Consider the following 16,238-nt stretch of genomic DNA (forward strand, 5'->3'; position numbering starts at 1 on the left):
ATGTTTGTTCTTCACTGGTTGCCCTTTTCTTGTGGAAACAGGTCACAAATCTTGCTGCTCTTATGGCACACTCATATTTCACCCAGTAGATATGGGAGTATCAAAATTGGGTTTGTTTTCGAATTCTTTGTGGATCTGTGTAATCTGAGGGAAATATGTGTCTCTAATATGGTCATACATTGGGCAGTAGGTTAGGAAGTGCAGCTCAGTTTCCAACTCATTTTGTGGGCAGTGTGCACATAGCCTCTCTCTCTCTCTCTCTCTCTCTCTCGAAGAAGAAGAAGAAGAAGAAGAAGAAGAAGAAGAAGAAGAAGAGTGTGTGTGGGAGAGAGGTTACACCCACACAGGTCTGATGTGTTCATTTAGTAGGATCCTGTTGTAATTCTGAGATTTGATGATTACTTCATTAATCCCCTGCAAGATGGGCTGATTAACTCACTAATTAACTACAAACACACAGTGATCAATGTTCAGTCTCAATCAATGTGTTGTTATGACAACGCAAGTGTTCTAATCTGTTAATCCAGGATTAGCTCTCTCTCACAAGCCTCATGTTCTGATTAATAAAACACACTCACAACTACACCACACACACACATACAAACTAAGTGTACAAAACATTAGGAACACCTGCTCTTCCATGACATAGACTGACCAGGTGAAAACTATGATCCCTTATTGATGTCACATGTTAAATTCACTTCAATCAGAACACAGTAGATGAAGGGGAGGAGACAGGTTAACGCCAAGAGACAATTGGATTGTGTATGTGTGCCATTCTTTTTTTTCACATTTATTTAACCAGGTAGGCTAGTTGAGCACAAGTTCTCATTTACAACTGTGACCTGGCCAAGATTTAGCAAAGCAGTGCGACATAAACAGCAACACAGAGTTACACATGGAATAAACAAGCATAGTCAATAACACAATAGAAAAAATAAAGTCTATATACAGTGTGAGAAAATGGCGTGAAGAGTTAAGGCAACAAATAGGACATAGTAGCAAAGTAATTACAATTGAGCAAATTAACACTGGAGTGATAGATGAGCAGATGATGATGTGCAAGTGGAAATACTGGTGTGCAAAAGAGCAGAAAAGTAAATAAAAACAATCTAGAGATGAGGTAGGTAGATTGGGTGGGCTATTTAGAGATGGGCTATGTATAGCTGCAGTGATCTGTTAGTTGCTCAGATAGCTGATGTTTAAAGTTAGTGAGGAAAATATAAGTCTCCAGCTTCAACGATTTTTGCATTTCGTTCTAGTCATTGGCAGCAGAGAACTGGAAGGAAAGGCGACCAAAGGAGGTTTGGGGATGACCAGTGAGATATACCTGCTGGAGCGCGTGCTACGGGTGGATGTTGTTATCGTGACCAGTGAGCTGAGAAGGCGGAGCTTTACCTAGCATAGATTTATAGATGACCTGGAGACAGTCGGTCTGGCGACGAATATGTAGCGAGGGCCAGCCGACTAGAGCATACGGGTCGCAGTGGTGGGTGGTATAATGGGCTTTGGTGACAAAACAGATGGCACTGTGATAGACTGCATCCAGTTTGCTGAGCAGAGTGTTAGAAGTTATTTTGTAAATGACATCGCCGAAGTCGAGGATCGGTGAGAGGGTGAAAGACAAAATGTTGAAGTGCCTTTGAACAGGTTATGGTAGTAGGTTCCAGGCGCACCGGTTTGAGTGTAAAGAACTGCAACCCTGCTGGGTTTTTCACCCTCAACAGTTTCCTGTGTGTATCAAGAATGGTCCTCAACCCAAAGGACATGCAGTCAATTTAACATAACTGTGGGAAGCATTGGACACCTTGTAGAGTCCATTCCCTGACGAATTGAGGCTGTTCTGAGGGAAAAAGGGGGTGCAGCTCAATAGGAAGATGTTCCAAACTTTTTGTGCACTCAGTGTATACCTGCACTCTGCAGACACCAACGCAGTTGCACACACACCCCCCATGCACACACACACAAAATCCAAAATCAACTCTCCTCATCTAAACCCCAGCATTCCCAAAGCAGCTCTCTCTCCCACCTGCTTGATGGTAATCAGTCCCAGAATCTCAGATAATATTCCTGTTTAGCGGTGTGGGAATTCTTCAAAAAGACAAATTACTGTGCTGTGTTGGGTTAGCTAACAGGCGTGAAGATGCACCAGGGTCGGTGTGTTTGTGTGTTTGATTTAACATAGTGTTTATCTGTCTCCAGGAGGTGTTTCATAGTGTGTGAAGCGTAAAGTAGGTTAGAGTGGTGTGAATGGACTAGAATAAGCAGATGATTCAACAGCGTAGATACTGTGTCTTCTCTTTCTGCTTTATTTGTGTTGCTTTAACGCTTTACTGTTCATGTTCAGTACACGGTGCATTCATTCGGAAGGTATTCAGACCACTCCACTTTGTCCATATTTTGTTACGTTACAGCCTTATTCTAAAATTGATTAAATTGGGGGTTTCTCTCTCACAATCTACACACCATACCCAATAATGACAAAGCAAAAACAGGTTTTTAGAACTTTACTAAAAATAAAAAGCTGAAATAACCATTTATGTACATATTCAGACCCTTTACTCAGTACTTTGTTGAGTCACCCTTGGCAGCGATTACAGCCTCAAGTCTTCTTGGGTATGACGCTACAAGCTTGGCACACATGTATTTGGGGAGTTTCTCCCATTCTTCTCTGCAGATCCTCTCAAGCTCAGTCAGGTTGGATGGGGCGCATCGCTGCACAGCTATTTTCAGAGTTTGATCGGATTCAAGTCCGGGCTTTGGCTGGGTCACTCAAGGACATTGACACCTGTCCCGAAGCCACTCCTGTGTTGTCTTGGCTGTGTGCTTAGTGTCATTGTCCTCACATCATGATGTTGCCACCACCATGTTTCACTGGCGGGCCGGGCGCAGTGCGCGCTAACCAAGGTTGCCAGGTGCACAGTGTTTCCTCAGACACATTGGTGCGGCTGGATTCCGTGTTGGATGGTGCTGTGTTAAGAAGCAGTGCGGCTTGGTTGGGTTGTGTATCGGAGGATGCATGACTTTCAACTTTCGTCTCTCCCGAGCCCGTACGGGAGTTGTAGCGATGAGACAAGATAGTAGCTACTAAAACAATTGGATACCACAAAATTGGGGAGAAAAAGGGGTCACATTTTTTACAAAAAAAAAGAATAATAATAATAACGTAGCCATCAGAGTCAGAGCTAGATGGAGGGATTGTCGAGGTGAGGAGGATTATTTAAGATACTGTTTAAAGGTAGAGTTTCAGATGTTTTTGGAAGATGGGCAGGGACTCTGGAACTAGCTTCCCCCTGAAGCTAGGACAGCACCACTGGGGTGACGGGACAGAAGAGCTTGGACTGGGCTGAGCAGGAACTGCCCTGCCGTAGGGGTGGGAGGGCCAGGATACCGGAGGTGGCATAATGGAGTGCTAGGGTCGGGGAGTAGGGTTTGAGCATAGCCTGAAGGTAGGGAGGGGCAGTTCCTTGCTGTTCTGTAGGTAAGCACCATGGTCTTGCAGTGGATGCGAGCTTCAACTGGAAGCCAGTGGAGTGTGCGGAGGAGCGGGGTGACATGGGAGAACTTAAGGTTGAAAACTAGGCGGGCTGCAGCGTTCTGGATAAGTTGCAGGAGTTTGAGGGCACAAGCAGGAAGCCCAGCCAACAGCGAGTTGTAGTAGTCCAGATGGGAGAGTACAATTGCCTGGATTAGGACCTGCAACTCTTCCTGTGTGAGGTAGGGTCATACTCTACAGTTGTTGTAGAGCATGAACCTGCAGGATCATGTCACTGCTTTGATGTTTGCAGAGAACGGACAGTGTGTTGTCCAGTGTCACACCAATGTTCTTTGCACTGGGAGGGCGACACTAGAGTTGTCAACTGCAATGAGATGTCTTTGAGCAGGCAGGCCTTCCCCAAGAGGAAGAGCAGTTCCGTATTGTCACGGTTGAGCTTGAGATGGTGGGCCAACATCCAAGTTAAGATATCTGCCAGGCACGCAGAGATACGTGTCACCCCCTGGGTGTCAGAAGGGGGGGGGGAGTAGTAAAGTGTCATCTGCATAGCAATGATAGGAGAGATGTGACGGTGCTGAGTGACTTGGTGTATAGAGAGAAGTGGGCCTAGAACCAAGCTCTGCGGGACATCAGTAGTGAGAGTGTGGTGCTAACAGATCCTCTCCACATCACCTGGTAGGAGAAGCCTGCCAGGTAGGATGCAATCCAAGAGTGTGCAGCGCCTGAGACGCTCAGCCGTGAGAGGGTGGAGAGGAGGATCTGATGGTTCATGGTGTCGAAGGCAGCGGATAGATCTAGGAGGATGAGAACAGGAGAGATGGTCAGCTTTGGCAGTGCGGAGAGCCTCCGTGACACAAAAGAGAAGTCTTGGTTGAATGACCCATCTTGAAGCCTGACTGGTTAGGGTCAAGGATGAGGGAAGTGAGGAATGGGAGAAGGTCTCCAGAGATGGGGTCGAGCCAGGAGGTTGTCGGGCGGCCAGACCTCACTAGTCGCAGGATGTCATCTGGGGAGAAAGAGGTCAAGACATACGATAGTTTTGTGAGAGTGAGACCAGTGGACTTATTAGTTAGTGTATGAGTAGCAGCTGTCAACCTTTTTTTTCCAAAGTGGTTGACAAAGTGGTTCGCAAAGAGGGAGGAGGAGGATTAAGGAGCGGGAAAGGTGGAAGAGTTTCCTAGGATTAGAGACAGAAGCTTGACATTTAGAGTGATAGAATGTGGCTTTAGCAGCGGATAGAGGAAAAGGTAGAGTGAGTCACAGCCACGGAGCAGGAGGGGGGGCCGACCCGGCCAGGAGGAAAGGGGACAGTGCGATTCATAGGATGCGGAAAGGGAGGAGAGTATGGTCGAAGAGGCAGAATCAGGAGACAGGAGGGAGAAGTATTTAGCAGAAGGAAGAGATGATAGGATAGAAGAGGAGAGAGAGGGAAAGCGAGTGAAGACTGATGGCGCATGACCATCTGGGTAGGGGCTGATTGGTTAGGGTTGGAGGAAAGGGAGACAGAAAAGGAAACAAAGTAGTGATCGGAGACCTGGGGGGGTTGCAGTGAGACTAGTAGGCGAGCAGCCTCTAGTAAAGATGACGACAAGCGTATTGCCTGCCTTATGAGTTGGAGGGGATTGGGAAAGGGTGAGGTCAAGAGGCAAGGAGGGGAAAGAGTTAGAAAGAAATTAAGCGAAGGCAGAGGTTTAAGTCACGAAGAGCAGTGAGCCATCAGGAAATTACCTTATCAATATGTCAAGCTCATTGAGGAACTCTCCAAGGGCACCTGGTGGGTGATAGATGACAATAATGTTAAGCTTGAGTGGACAAGTGACAGTGACAGCATGGAATTCAAATAATGAGACGGACAGGTGAGAGGGAGAAAAGAGAATCTCCACTTAGGAGAAATGAGTAGACCTGTGCCACCACCGCGACGACCAGATGCTCTCTGACTATGAGAGAAAACAGTCAGATGAAGAATGTGCAGCAGTGTTCTTTGGGGTGATCCATGTCTCCGTCAGGACCAAAAAGCCAAGGGACTGAAGGACAGCATAGGCAGAGATGAACTCGGTGTTCTTGACCGCAAATCAGCAATTCCAAATGCTGCCAGAGACCCAGAATTCCACAAGGGTTGCGCGTGCAGTGTACACTAAATTAGAAGGGTTGAAGCCAAGGGGTGGGGAGCGTCTCTGAAGCCTACAGGGAGAGGTGCAAACGGGTATAGGAAACACACACATAGCTGACAAATAGCAAAATGATGTGTAAATAACTAGGTAAGATCCTCAAGTGAGAGCGTGGTGTGGACCATTCCTCTCTAAGACAACAGTCTTAGTTTCATCAACCTTCTTAGTGTATGACAAAACTGACACGATCGTCACTTACAGCTGCCGCTGAGAAACCAGGGGAGACTGAAGAACTAACACTCATTTCTAATTGCCTAGCAGAGGTGGAGCGCACACCTCCCTATACTAATTTCTGATTGCCTAGGAGAGGTGAAACCACTTCCCCTCTAATACAGCCACTGATTACCAAAACAAGTCACAAATTGCCCTGCCCCTTGATCCTGGTTGATGTGTCAACAACTATCTGCAAATTATGAGCAGTCAGCAGTTCACACACCAAGTAGACCACTGGGAAGACAGACAGCACTTAAAGTAGATGGCCCTAGCTAGCAAAAAGTCAGTACTAGACCACAACAGATAAAAACAAAACAATTATAGTTAGTGACCATGCCTGTGTGTCTACAACACTCACCTCTCAACCTCCTCTCCCCTCTATCTCTTAATGCTCACTCCTCTCATGAACTCTACAACACTACAGAATCTGTTCTGTATTAGTTCTTTATTTTAGCAGGTCACATTCATATTGGAATCTCTTTCTAAAGTGAACCTGGGTCATGAAGGGAAGCAAACATTCACCTCATTATTACAACACGAATCCAAAAAATAATCAGATTGAGAGGAGAATACAAAGAACAGACAGTATTCAAGTTGTTTTTTTATTTAGTTCATAGTGCTCTATAAAAGTAGAGGGGTATGCAGTCTAAACGCCATTTACACACTTTTATTTTGCCCAAGCGTTTCCCCACCTATCTCAGAAAAAGACATTGGAAACATAGTGTGTTACTTTATTCACCGCGAACGTCTCAGCGTGTACTAACCTACTGTTTTACCACTAGATCACTGGTAGAGAGAGGGGTGTGGTCAATGTTCCATGGCGTCCTCTTCCTCATCGTCACTGCTGGGCTCAAAGTCTTCATCCAGGGCAGGGTCTGTCTCCTCCTCCTCCCCCTCTGTCTCACCACCCAGTTCCACCAGCAGCTGCTCCATGTGCTCTAGTATGGGTCTGTCATCACAGCGCAACTTCACATACAGCTGGAGAGAGAGAGACAGACACAGTTTGTTACATACATACACGTTTCCACCAGGACTTAATGTGACTGCTACCAAATGCCTCTTTCCTGGTGTATTGGGCTCAGTGAAATACCCTGTGAAGCGGGACCATTATAAAACCTATTGTCGGGGGGGGACCAGTAGATTTCCCTGTGTGTAATACTCTCTCTGCCGGAGTGGAAGCACTGGACCAATAACAGAACAACCTACTATCACATGCTACAGCAATCACAACACAGAAACAGACACACACACACACAGATTAATTCATTTTCCTCCAAAATGAAACTTATCTAGTCTGCAGTGATGGAGATAAGCAGATCTGAGAATCTTGGCTGAACTACATTCGTATGCTTCATCCATGCACACACACACACACACACACACCAGGGTTTCTATTATCCGTAATTTCCGGCTTTTGGCCGATAAAAAAATGTAAGCCAATAAATAAAATTGTTGCCGGCCAAATTGATCAGGAGAAAATACAATCCCATTGCAAAATAATGCTTTTTATACAGTCATTGAAATATTAGTAGATGGAAATACATTTGACCGTCATGCTTATTGGTCTATATGTTAATTTGCTACATTTTGTGGAATTAAATTGAGCCGTGTGAATTTTTATTAGTCCTCATTTGATCCAAGATGGCGTAGCAGTCAGACGTACTTGTCCTTCGTCTTGTCCCATATATATATATATATATATATTTGTATATATTTTTCTAACCCCTTACTTCAAAATACTCTCCTGCAACCCGCCTCACCCAATGTGGTGTGGTCCTGCTTTTTCTCTAACGTATTTTTCTTTGCCTCTATTACTGGAATCTCTCCAACATAAACCAGCCAGCTAACGGTCATCAGCTAACCTCTAGCTCGGAAAGCTCTCGCCAGATTGTACAACGCGATTCAACCAGAGCATGCCGGACCTATTTTTCTCTCCATATCCCCGGATTCCTATCGCAAGCTCTGAACCTTCTCACCTTCCGACCTTCGGAGCTAACGTCCCCTGAATGCTAGCTGTCTAGAGCACAACGGACTGTTGGCTTACGAGGCCCATCAAATACGTTCCGAAGCCATTAGCTAGCAGTCAGCTATCCTTTGCTAGCGGTCATCAGCTACCTTTATCCTGGACAACTCTCGCCAGTCTGTACAGCGCGACTAAAACCAGAGCTAGTCGGACTTATTTTTCTCGATATCTCCGGATTCCTACCACAAGCTCCGAACCTATTTTTTAAATGTAATTTTCACATATTTATAATGATTATTAATAAAAGAAATTAAATCCCACCTGGAATTATAGCAGCTAACGACCCCTGAACGCACAGCCGCTAATCTGCAGCCTGCTCGCTATCTAAAGCACATTGGACTGCTGGCTTAAGAGGCCCTTCGGACATATTTCTTCGGCCACTATACATATTTTGCCAATTGGCCTGGTTTACCACACTGAGCCCTGCTGATCCGTCCGCTGATGTAACTGCACGAGGGGGCCACAATAGACTTCCCTCCATCACGTCATCCCTCTTAGCCTGCTAGCTGCCTGAAGCCACGCACTGGACTTGTATGATCACCCGGCTACGCATGCCTTTCCCTAATGTCACCATGCCGTGTCGATTTCTGTTCTGGTTTGTAACTATTGTTTTATTTCACTGTAGAGCCTCTAGCACTGCTCAACACACCTCGGCTAACAATTTAGTTCCACCTCCCACACATGCTGTGACATCACCTGGTTTAAATGCTATTTCTAGAGACAATATCTCTTTCATTATCACTATATGCACAGGTTTACCCCCACTGTATTCACATCCTACTATATCTTTATCTGTACATTATGCCTTGAATAAATTATACCGTGCCCAGAAATCTGCTCCTTTTACTCTCTGTTCTGAACATACTAGGCGTCCAGTTCTGTTAGCCTTTAGCCGTACCCTTATCCTACTCCTCCTCTGTTCCTCTGGTGATGTAGAGGTTAATCCAGGCCCTGCAGTGTCTACCTCCACTGCCATCCCCCAGGCTCTCTCAGTTGTTGACTTCTGCAACCATAAAAGCCTTGGTTTCATGCATGTTAACATTAGAAGCCTCCTCCCTAAGTTTGTTTTATTCACTGCCCTAGCACACATACCTTAGCCGTGTCTGAATCCTGGCTTAGGAAGACCACCAAAAACCTTGAAATTTCCATTCCTAACTATAACATTTTCCGACAAGATAGAACTGCCAAAGGGGGTGGTGTTGCAATTTACTGCAAATATAACCTGCAGAGTTCGGTCTTACTATCCAGGTCTGTACCCAAACAATGACGCTTCTACTTCTAAAAATGTACTTTTCCAGAAACAAGTCTCTCACCATTGCCGCTTGCTATAGACCACCCTCTGCCCCCAGCTGTGCCCTCAACACCATATGTGATTTGATTGCCCCCCATCTATCTTCAGAGCTCGTGTTGCTAGGTGACCTAAACTGGGACATGCTTAACACCCTGGCCATCCTACAATCTAAGCTTGATGCCCTCAATCTCACACAATTTATCAATGAAACTACCAGATATAACCCCAAATCCGTAAACACGGGCACCCTCATAGATATCATCCTAACTAACTCACCCTCCAAATACACCTATTCTGTTTTCAACCAAGATCTCAGCGATCACTGCCTCATTGCCTGCATTCGTAATGGGTCTGCGAGCAAACGGCCACCCCTCATCACTGTCAAATGCTCCCTAAAACACTCCTGCGAGCAGGCCTTTCTAATCGACCTGGCCGGGGTATCCTGGAATGACATTGACCTCATCCCGACAGTAGAGGATGCCTGGTTATTCTTTAAAAGTGCCTTCCTCTGCATCTTAAATAGGTTTGCCCCATTCAAAAAATTTTGAACCAGGAATAGATACAGCCCTTGGTTCACTCTAGACCGGTCTGCCCTTGACCAGCACAAAAACATCCTGTGGCGTTCTGCATTAGCATCGAATAGTCCCCGTGATATGCAACTTTTCAGGGAAGTTAGGAACCAATATACACAGGCAGTTAGGAAAGCTAAGGCTAGCTTTTTTAAACAGAAATTTGCATCCTGCAGTACAAACTCAAAAACGTTTTGGGACACTGTAAAGTCCATGGAGAATAAGATCCCCTCATCCCAGCTACCCACTGCTCTGAGGCTTGGAAACACTGTTACAACTGACAAATCCACAATGATTGAGAATTTCAATAAGCATTTTTCTATGGCTGGCCATGCTTTCCACCTGGCTACCCCTATCCCGGTCAACTGCCCGGCACCCCCCACAGCAACCCGCCCAAGCCCCCACCATTTCTCCTTCACCCATATCCAGATAGCTGATGTTCTGAAAGAGCTTCAAAATCTGGACCCCTACAAATCAGCCGGGCTAGACAATCTGGACCCCCTCTTTCTAAAAATATCTGCCAAAATTGTTGAAACCCTTATTACTAGCCTGTTCAACCTCTTTCGTATCATCTGAGATTCCCAAAGATTGGAAAGCTGCCGCGGTCATCCCCCTCTTCAAAAGGGGGAGACACTCTAGACCCAAACTGCTACAGACCTATATCTATCCTACCCTGCATCTCTAAGGTCTTCGAAAGCCAAGTTAACAAACAGATTAGATTATTTTGAATCACATCGTACCTTCTCCGCTATGCAATCTGGTTTCCGAGCTGGTCATGGGTGCACCTCAATCACGCTCAACCCCCCCCCCCCCCCCTCCGTTCCCTATATTGTCTTTGCCATTGGATATTTAATAGGAACCTATTTTCAGTTCCTACCGCTTCCACTGGATGTCGCCAGTCTTTGGAATATGGTTGAGGTTACTCCTTTGTGCTATGAAGAAGTAGGCCAACTCGGAACTGGGGGCACTTTTGTGAGTTGCGCAAGATGTGAAAAGCAGTGCTGGTTTCTTTTCTTTCCTGTATTGAATACAGATTGCCCCGTCTACAATTTGATCAATTATTAACGTTTAAAAATACCTAACGTTGTATTACAAAAGTAGTTTGAAATATTTTGGCAAAGTTTATAGGCAACTTTTGAAATATTTTGTAGTGACGCTGCGTTTTTGTAAGCTGTTTTTTTCTGGATCAAACGCGCTTTATAAATGGACATTTTCGATATATATGGACGGAATTAATCGAACAAAAGGACCAATTGTGATGTTTATGGGACATATTGGAGTGCCAACAAAAGAAGCTTGTCAAAAGGTAATGCATGTTTTATATTTTATTTCAGTGTTTTGTGTAGCGCCTGCTATGCTAGCTCCTTTGTTTACTGCTGGTGCAGATGGTGCAGGCTATCAGCTTCTTAGCTTCTTATGCTTTTGCTGAAAATCATTTTTAAAATCTGACATGTTGGCTGGATTCACGAGTGTAGCTTTAATTGAGTATCTTACATGTGTGATTTAATGAAAGTTTCAATTTTATAGCATTTTATTTTAATCTGGCGCTCCGCATTTCCCCCAGCAATTGGCCAGTTGAGACTCCCCTATCCTCAAGCGGTTTGAAACCTGAATGTTTTACTTCATATTATGGAGGTAATGTCTTACCTTGCTTCAAGGTAGCCTAGGAAAAATCTGACCATAGAAACACAGAGACAATTATGTTATAAAGACTTCTTCATAAGCCATTGAAACCGGCATTTCTTTCCTGTTCTATTGGTTTACATATCAACTTTCTTTTGTTGTCCAGAAGCCAAAGGCACAATCCTAGTCATGTTAGCAAGCCTGTCTAGTTGTTATATCTTTAGATTCACACTCATTCTGTTTCTAACAGAGATTTTCATTTCTGTCACGTGAGAGACTAAGTTAATTGAATACTGACTTTACATTTACAGTACACATACTGTATTCTTGACATAGTTCATCCTGTATAGCTACTGCTGTACATACCTTTTCCTACCTATATATTGTCCATGCTGTCTATACACACCAAGTATTTATATTGTGGACTCTGACATTTCTCATTCTGATATTGCTTGTTCTGATATTTCCAGCCAGGTCAGCTTTCTTAATTTTTTGTTTCTTGTTTATGTGCTTTAGTATTGTACAGTTAGACATTTACTGCACTTATGGTGCTAAAAACATACAAATTTCGCTCTACATGTTTTAACATCTGCATATGGTGACAAATAAACTTTTATTTGATATGGAACCACACGCATCATTTGCACTGTTTAGAATGGTGTTTTCCCATTAATTTAATTTTGGCAAACATTTGAAAATGACTTTTTATTGGCTGATTTACAGAAGTTGCATGAAGTTGCAATTACCTGGAACCAAAAAGTCAACTGAATAACACTCACCTGTCTCAACCCGTTCTTCCTATATTCTGCTTCTAGAAAGCCTTAAAGGTCCTTGAGAGAGAAACATTGTGTTTGAGAGTTGTGTGTGTGTACAACACCCATCTCTCAACCCTCACTCTCTTCATCTGTCACTCCTCTCACCTCTCTCTTTGGTTAGCTAATAAAATGGCTACATGGACTATTTGACCCTTGTAGTTTATTCTTATCTATGCACACACACACACACACACACACACAATGGCCCTACACACTTACACATACAGTACAAACACTCACTCCATAATTTGCGCACACACACACACACACATACATTTATACTGACTACACACACCCACTCACATTCAATCATCATATACGCTGCTGCTACTGTTTATAATATATCCTGATGCCAAGTCAGCTTACCCCTAATCCATACAGTATCTACCTCTATCGATCCAATATCCCTTAACATGAAAATATGGTACTGGAACTGTATATAGTGTGCTGACTGAATCATTTTCTTTATTGTTATATCTTGTGTGTTTTTGTTCTACCTTGTTATTGTGAGTATTACATTGTTATTGATTACTGCATTGTTGGGGTTAGAGCTTGCGAGAAAGCATTTCACTGTACTTGTGCATGTGACATTGAAACTTCATCCATCTCTTAATGCTCACTCCTCTCATGAACTCTACAACACTGCAGAACCTGTTCTGTGTTAGTTCTTTATTTTAGCAGGTCACATTCATATTGGAATCGCTTTCTAAAGTGAACCTGGGTCATGAAGGGAAGAAAACATTCACCTCATTATTACAACACACATTTAAAAAAAGAAGCAGATTGTTCTTTTTCTCTCCAAACAGTATTCAAGTTCTTTTTTTATCTGGTTATTTCCAGGACAATGGAAACAAAGCTCGAGTCGACATGTCAATCACTCCATTCTAATATGGAAAACAATTCAGCACTAATATGACAGAGAGAGAGGTCATATGATTCTGGGAAACTCAGGGTTGAACAGCAGAAAGGCACTTCTGAGAACACGATACAGACAATATCTAGCGAGCGAGAAAGATTCAGAGAAAACTCAAATTCATCCTCTCTCAAGGGCCCATGGACTGTGGCATTCACAACTCTGCTGCTTTCCAACAAAGTGTTGCATCTGGTTTGTGAGGTGTACAGAGATAGGTAAGAGGTCTTTATAAACTACATTTTTATAAACTTTACCTTTATTTAATGTCCGAGTTAATAGTGCACTATAACAGTAGAGTGGTGTGCAGTCTAAACGCTGTTTACATACTTATTTATTTACCCACCTATCTCAGAAAAAGACATTGGAAACATAGTGTGTTACTTTATTCACCGCGAACGTCTCAGCGTGTACTAACCCACTATTTTACCACTAGATCACTGGTAGAGAGAGAGGGGTGTGGTCAATGTTCCATGGCGTCCTCTTCCTCATCGTCACTGCTGGGCTCAAAGTCTTCATCCAGGGCAGGGTCTGTCTCCCCCTCCTCCCCCTCTGTCTCACCCCCCAGTTCCACCAGCAGCTGCTCCATGTGCTCCAGTATGGGTTCGTCGTCACAGTGCAACTTCACATACAGCTGGAGAGAGAGAGAGAGAGAGACACACAGTTTGTTACATACATGCATGTTTCCACCAGGACTTAAGGTGAAAAATGCCTCCTTCCTTGGGTATTGGGCTCAGCAGAACAAGGAAAGTGTATAGGATTTTTCTCTGCGCTCTTTCACATACACAGTATTGCTGTTGTTATCTCAGTGAAATGTGCTGTGAAGCGGGACCATTACAAAAGCTGGTCCCCCTGTAGACGGGACCAGTAGATTTCCCGGTGTATAAAACTCTCTGCCTGAGTGGAAGCACTGGACTGATAACAGAACGGAACACACCACCACAGCAATCAGCACACGCACGAGCACACACACATTCCTTTTGCTCGAAACAACTTCTCCTCTAGTGAGGGAGATAAGCAGGTCTGAGAATCTGGGCTGAACTGCATTATTCTGTCTCATCCAGGCATGCATGCAGGTGCACACGCACACAAAGTACAAACGGCAGAAGGAACAGATCACCTTCATTCACACTGCCAGTGTAACCCGGCCAAAATAGTTTGTGTGCGCGTACGTGCATGCGTTGGTGTTGCCCCAGGAACAGTCACCAAGCAGTAGGCCTGAAGACGCTTGGCCCCCTAGGAGCTCATTTGGAGACAGTTGATGTCCTTCATTTTTAAGTTGATCACTTGAGTATCATGGCATATCGATAAAATGTACTTATTCAACTTAAGCTGTGACGTTTATGGAATATTCATACAGAAAGAGGAACGCATCTGCCAGGAGAGTATCATTTTTCATTGCGATAGCCGTTAGTTAAATAAACAGTGTTATACATTAGAGAAGAGTGCTGAGCTCAGCAAAGCCACACAATCAATTAAACACATTTCTCATTTAGAGTAATGCAAGTTTTCCTCCCTTCTTTCACAGGTTGGCTGCTCTGTGTGGTGTGTATGTGTGAGAGTGTTTGTGTCTTTCTCTGTGTGTGAGAAGAAGAAGCTTTCCCTCAAAGTCTGGAGTCTCTGAGGCACATCTGGCCAATGCCCCCCCCCCCCCCCCCCCCCACACACACACACACAATGACACGTCTTTCCTAAGCCGTTGTGACAGGGGGTGAGGGTGTTGACCTGTGAAGAGAGAGGAGGGAAATTAACACTAACTAACTCACCCTCTCTCGAGCTCTCCTTCCTCTTTCTCTCCCCTCCTCAGATCCCTATCTATTATCCTGAGGTTCAGGTTGATTAAGTGTACATACGGCATATGGCACATATCTCATACAAAAAGCGAAGCAGAAATTGTGAAAGCGAGAGTCGATGTGCCCTTGAGGCAAAATGAATGACATACTTTCTTTCTTTGGGTGACTAATAGAGATCAAGGACTTTATCCTCACCTCCCTCTAAATCACAATCCCCCTTTCCTATCTCAGCTCCTCTTAAACTTCCCACAAATCTCTCCTGCTGTGTCTCCACTCCCTCCATGCTTCACCTTTTCCTCCTGACCCACACAACTTAATTCATCCCTCTTTCTTCACCTTTTCCACCCCCCCCTTCTCTCTCTGCTCCACAAGTGACCTTCCTGTCTGTGTGACAGATCACTGCTCAAACTCCAACCTAGAAACACACCCATACCCACTCTCAGGAGACGAGGAGAGCAGGGTAGGGAATGTTGTGAGAGGTGGAGTGTCGGGTGGAGTAGAGGCTGAGGGATGGTTAACAGCAGAGGAGCTGAAATCAACAGTAAAAACATCACAAAAAGCGGCAGCATTGTGTGCGTGGAGTAAAAGAGTATATGTGTGTGTATAAATGAGTGTGTGTGGGAAGGAGCAAGTGGAGGTCAAGCGTTTTACTCTTTGATGAGCTAGAGGCCATCCCTTAGGGTATGAATGGCTTGGAGGGTGTGTGTGTGATGTAATTTTAATGCTGTGGTTGAAAAGAGTGAGTGAACTCCAGGAGTGGTGAAGTGTTAATAGTGTGTGTGTGTGCGCGTCAGGGGTTTTGTTAGGAATTTTAACTTCACGGACATTTGAGAGATTTACCGGACCTATATGCATTGGGTGCGTAACCGGATTAGGGCGTCCACCCACGGTGCTTAGAATGATAGAACTCGCATTTAGATAATGGTTACTCAGAACACGCAAGTCGACAATGCAACGGTGTGCTTACCGAATTCCGATGAGCAATTTGAAGATGTTAGAATAAACGCCACATATACTTTTTCTCAGCCAACAAGATGAGTAACGAACAGAACAATCACTAGCCTATGTCAATCTACTATCCACATTAGAGGTCCACCGACTATGATTTTTCAACGCTGATGCCGATACCGATTATTGGAGGACCAGATACCGATTAAATAGGCCAATTTTTATTTACTTATTTGTAATAATGACAATTACAACAATACTGAATGAACACTTATTTTAACTTAATATAATACATCAATAAAATCTATTTAGCCTCAAATAAATAATGAAACATGTTCAATTTGGTTAAAAAAAATGCAAAAACTAAGTGTTGGAGAAGAAAGTAAAAG

The 16,238-nt window shown here is 44.1% G+C and overlaps 1 protein-coding gene across 1 annotated transcript in view; it reads right to left on the bottom strand.

The window, feature by feature from the left end:
- Nucleotides 1-12,848: 12,848 nt before the first annotated feature.
- si:dkey-12j5.1 (probable assembly chaperone of rpl4) overlaps nt 12,849-16,238 on the bottom strand; it is a 30,366-nt gene continuing 26,976 nt past the window's right edge. Inside the window, exon 11 of the mRNA XM_031788477.1 lies at nt 12,849-13,742. Within this exon, the coding sequence (XP_031644337.1) occupies nt 13,572-13,742 (171 nt within the window). The 3' untranslated portion in view covers nt 12,849-13,571. The remainder of the gene's footprint in view (nt 13,743-16,238) is intronic.

The sequence above is a fragment of the Oncorhynchus kisutch genome, linkage group LG2 (genome assembly GCF_002021735.2).
Source record: "Oncorhynchus kisutch isolate 150728-3 linkage group LG2, Okis_V2, whole genome shotgun sequence".
NCBI lineage: Eukaryota > Metazoa > Chordata > Actinopteri > Salmoniformes > Salmonidae > Oncorhynchus > Oncorhynchus kisutch.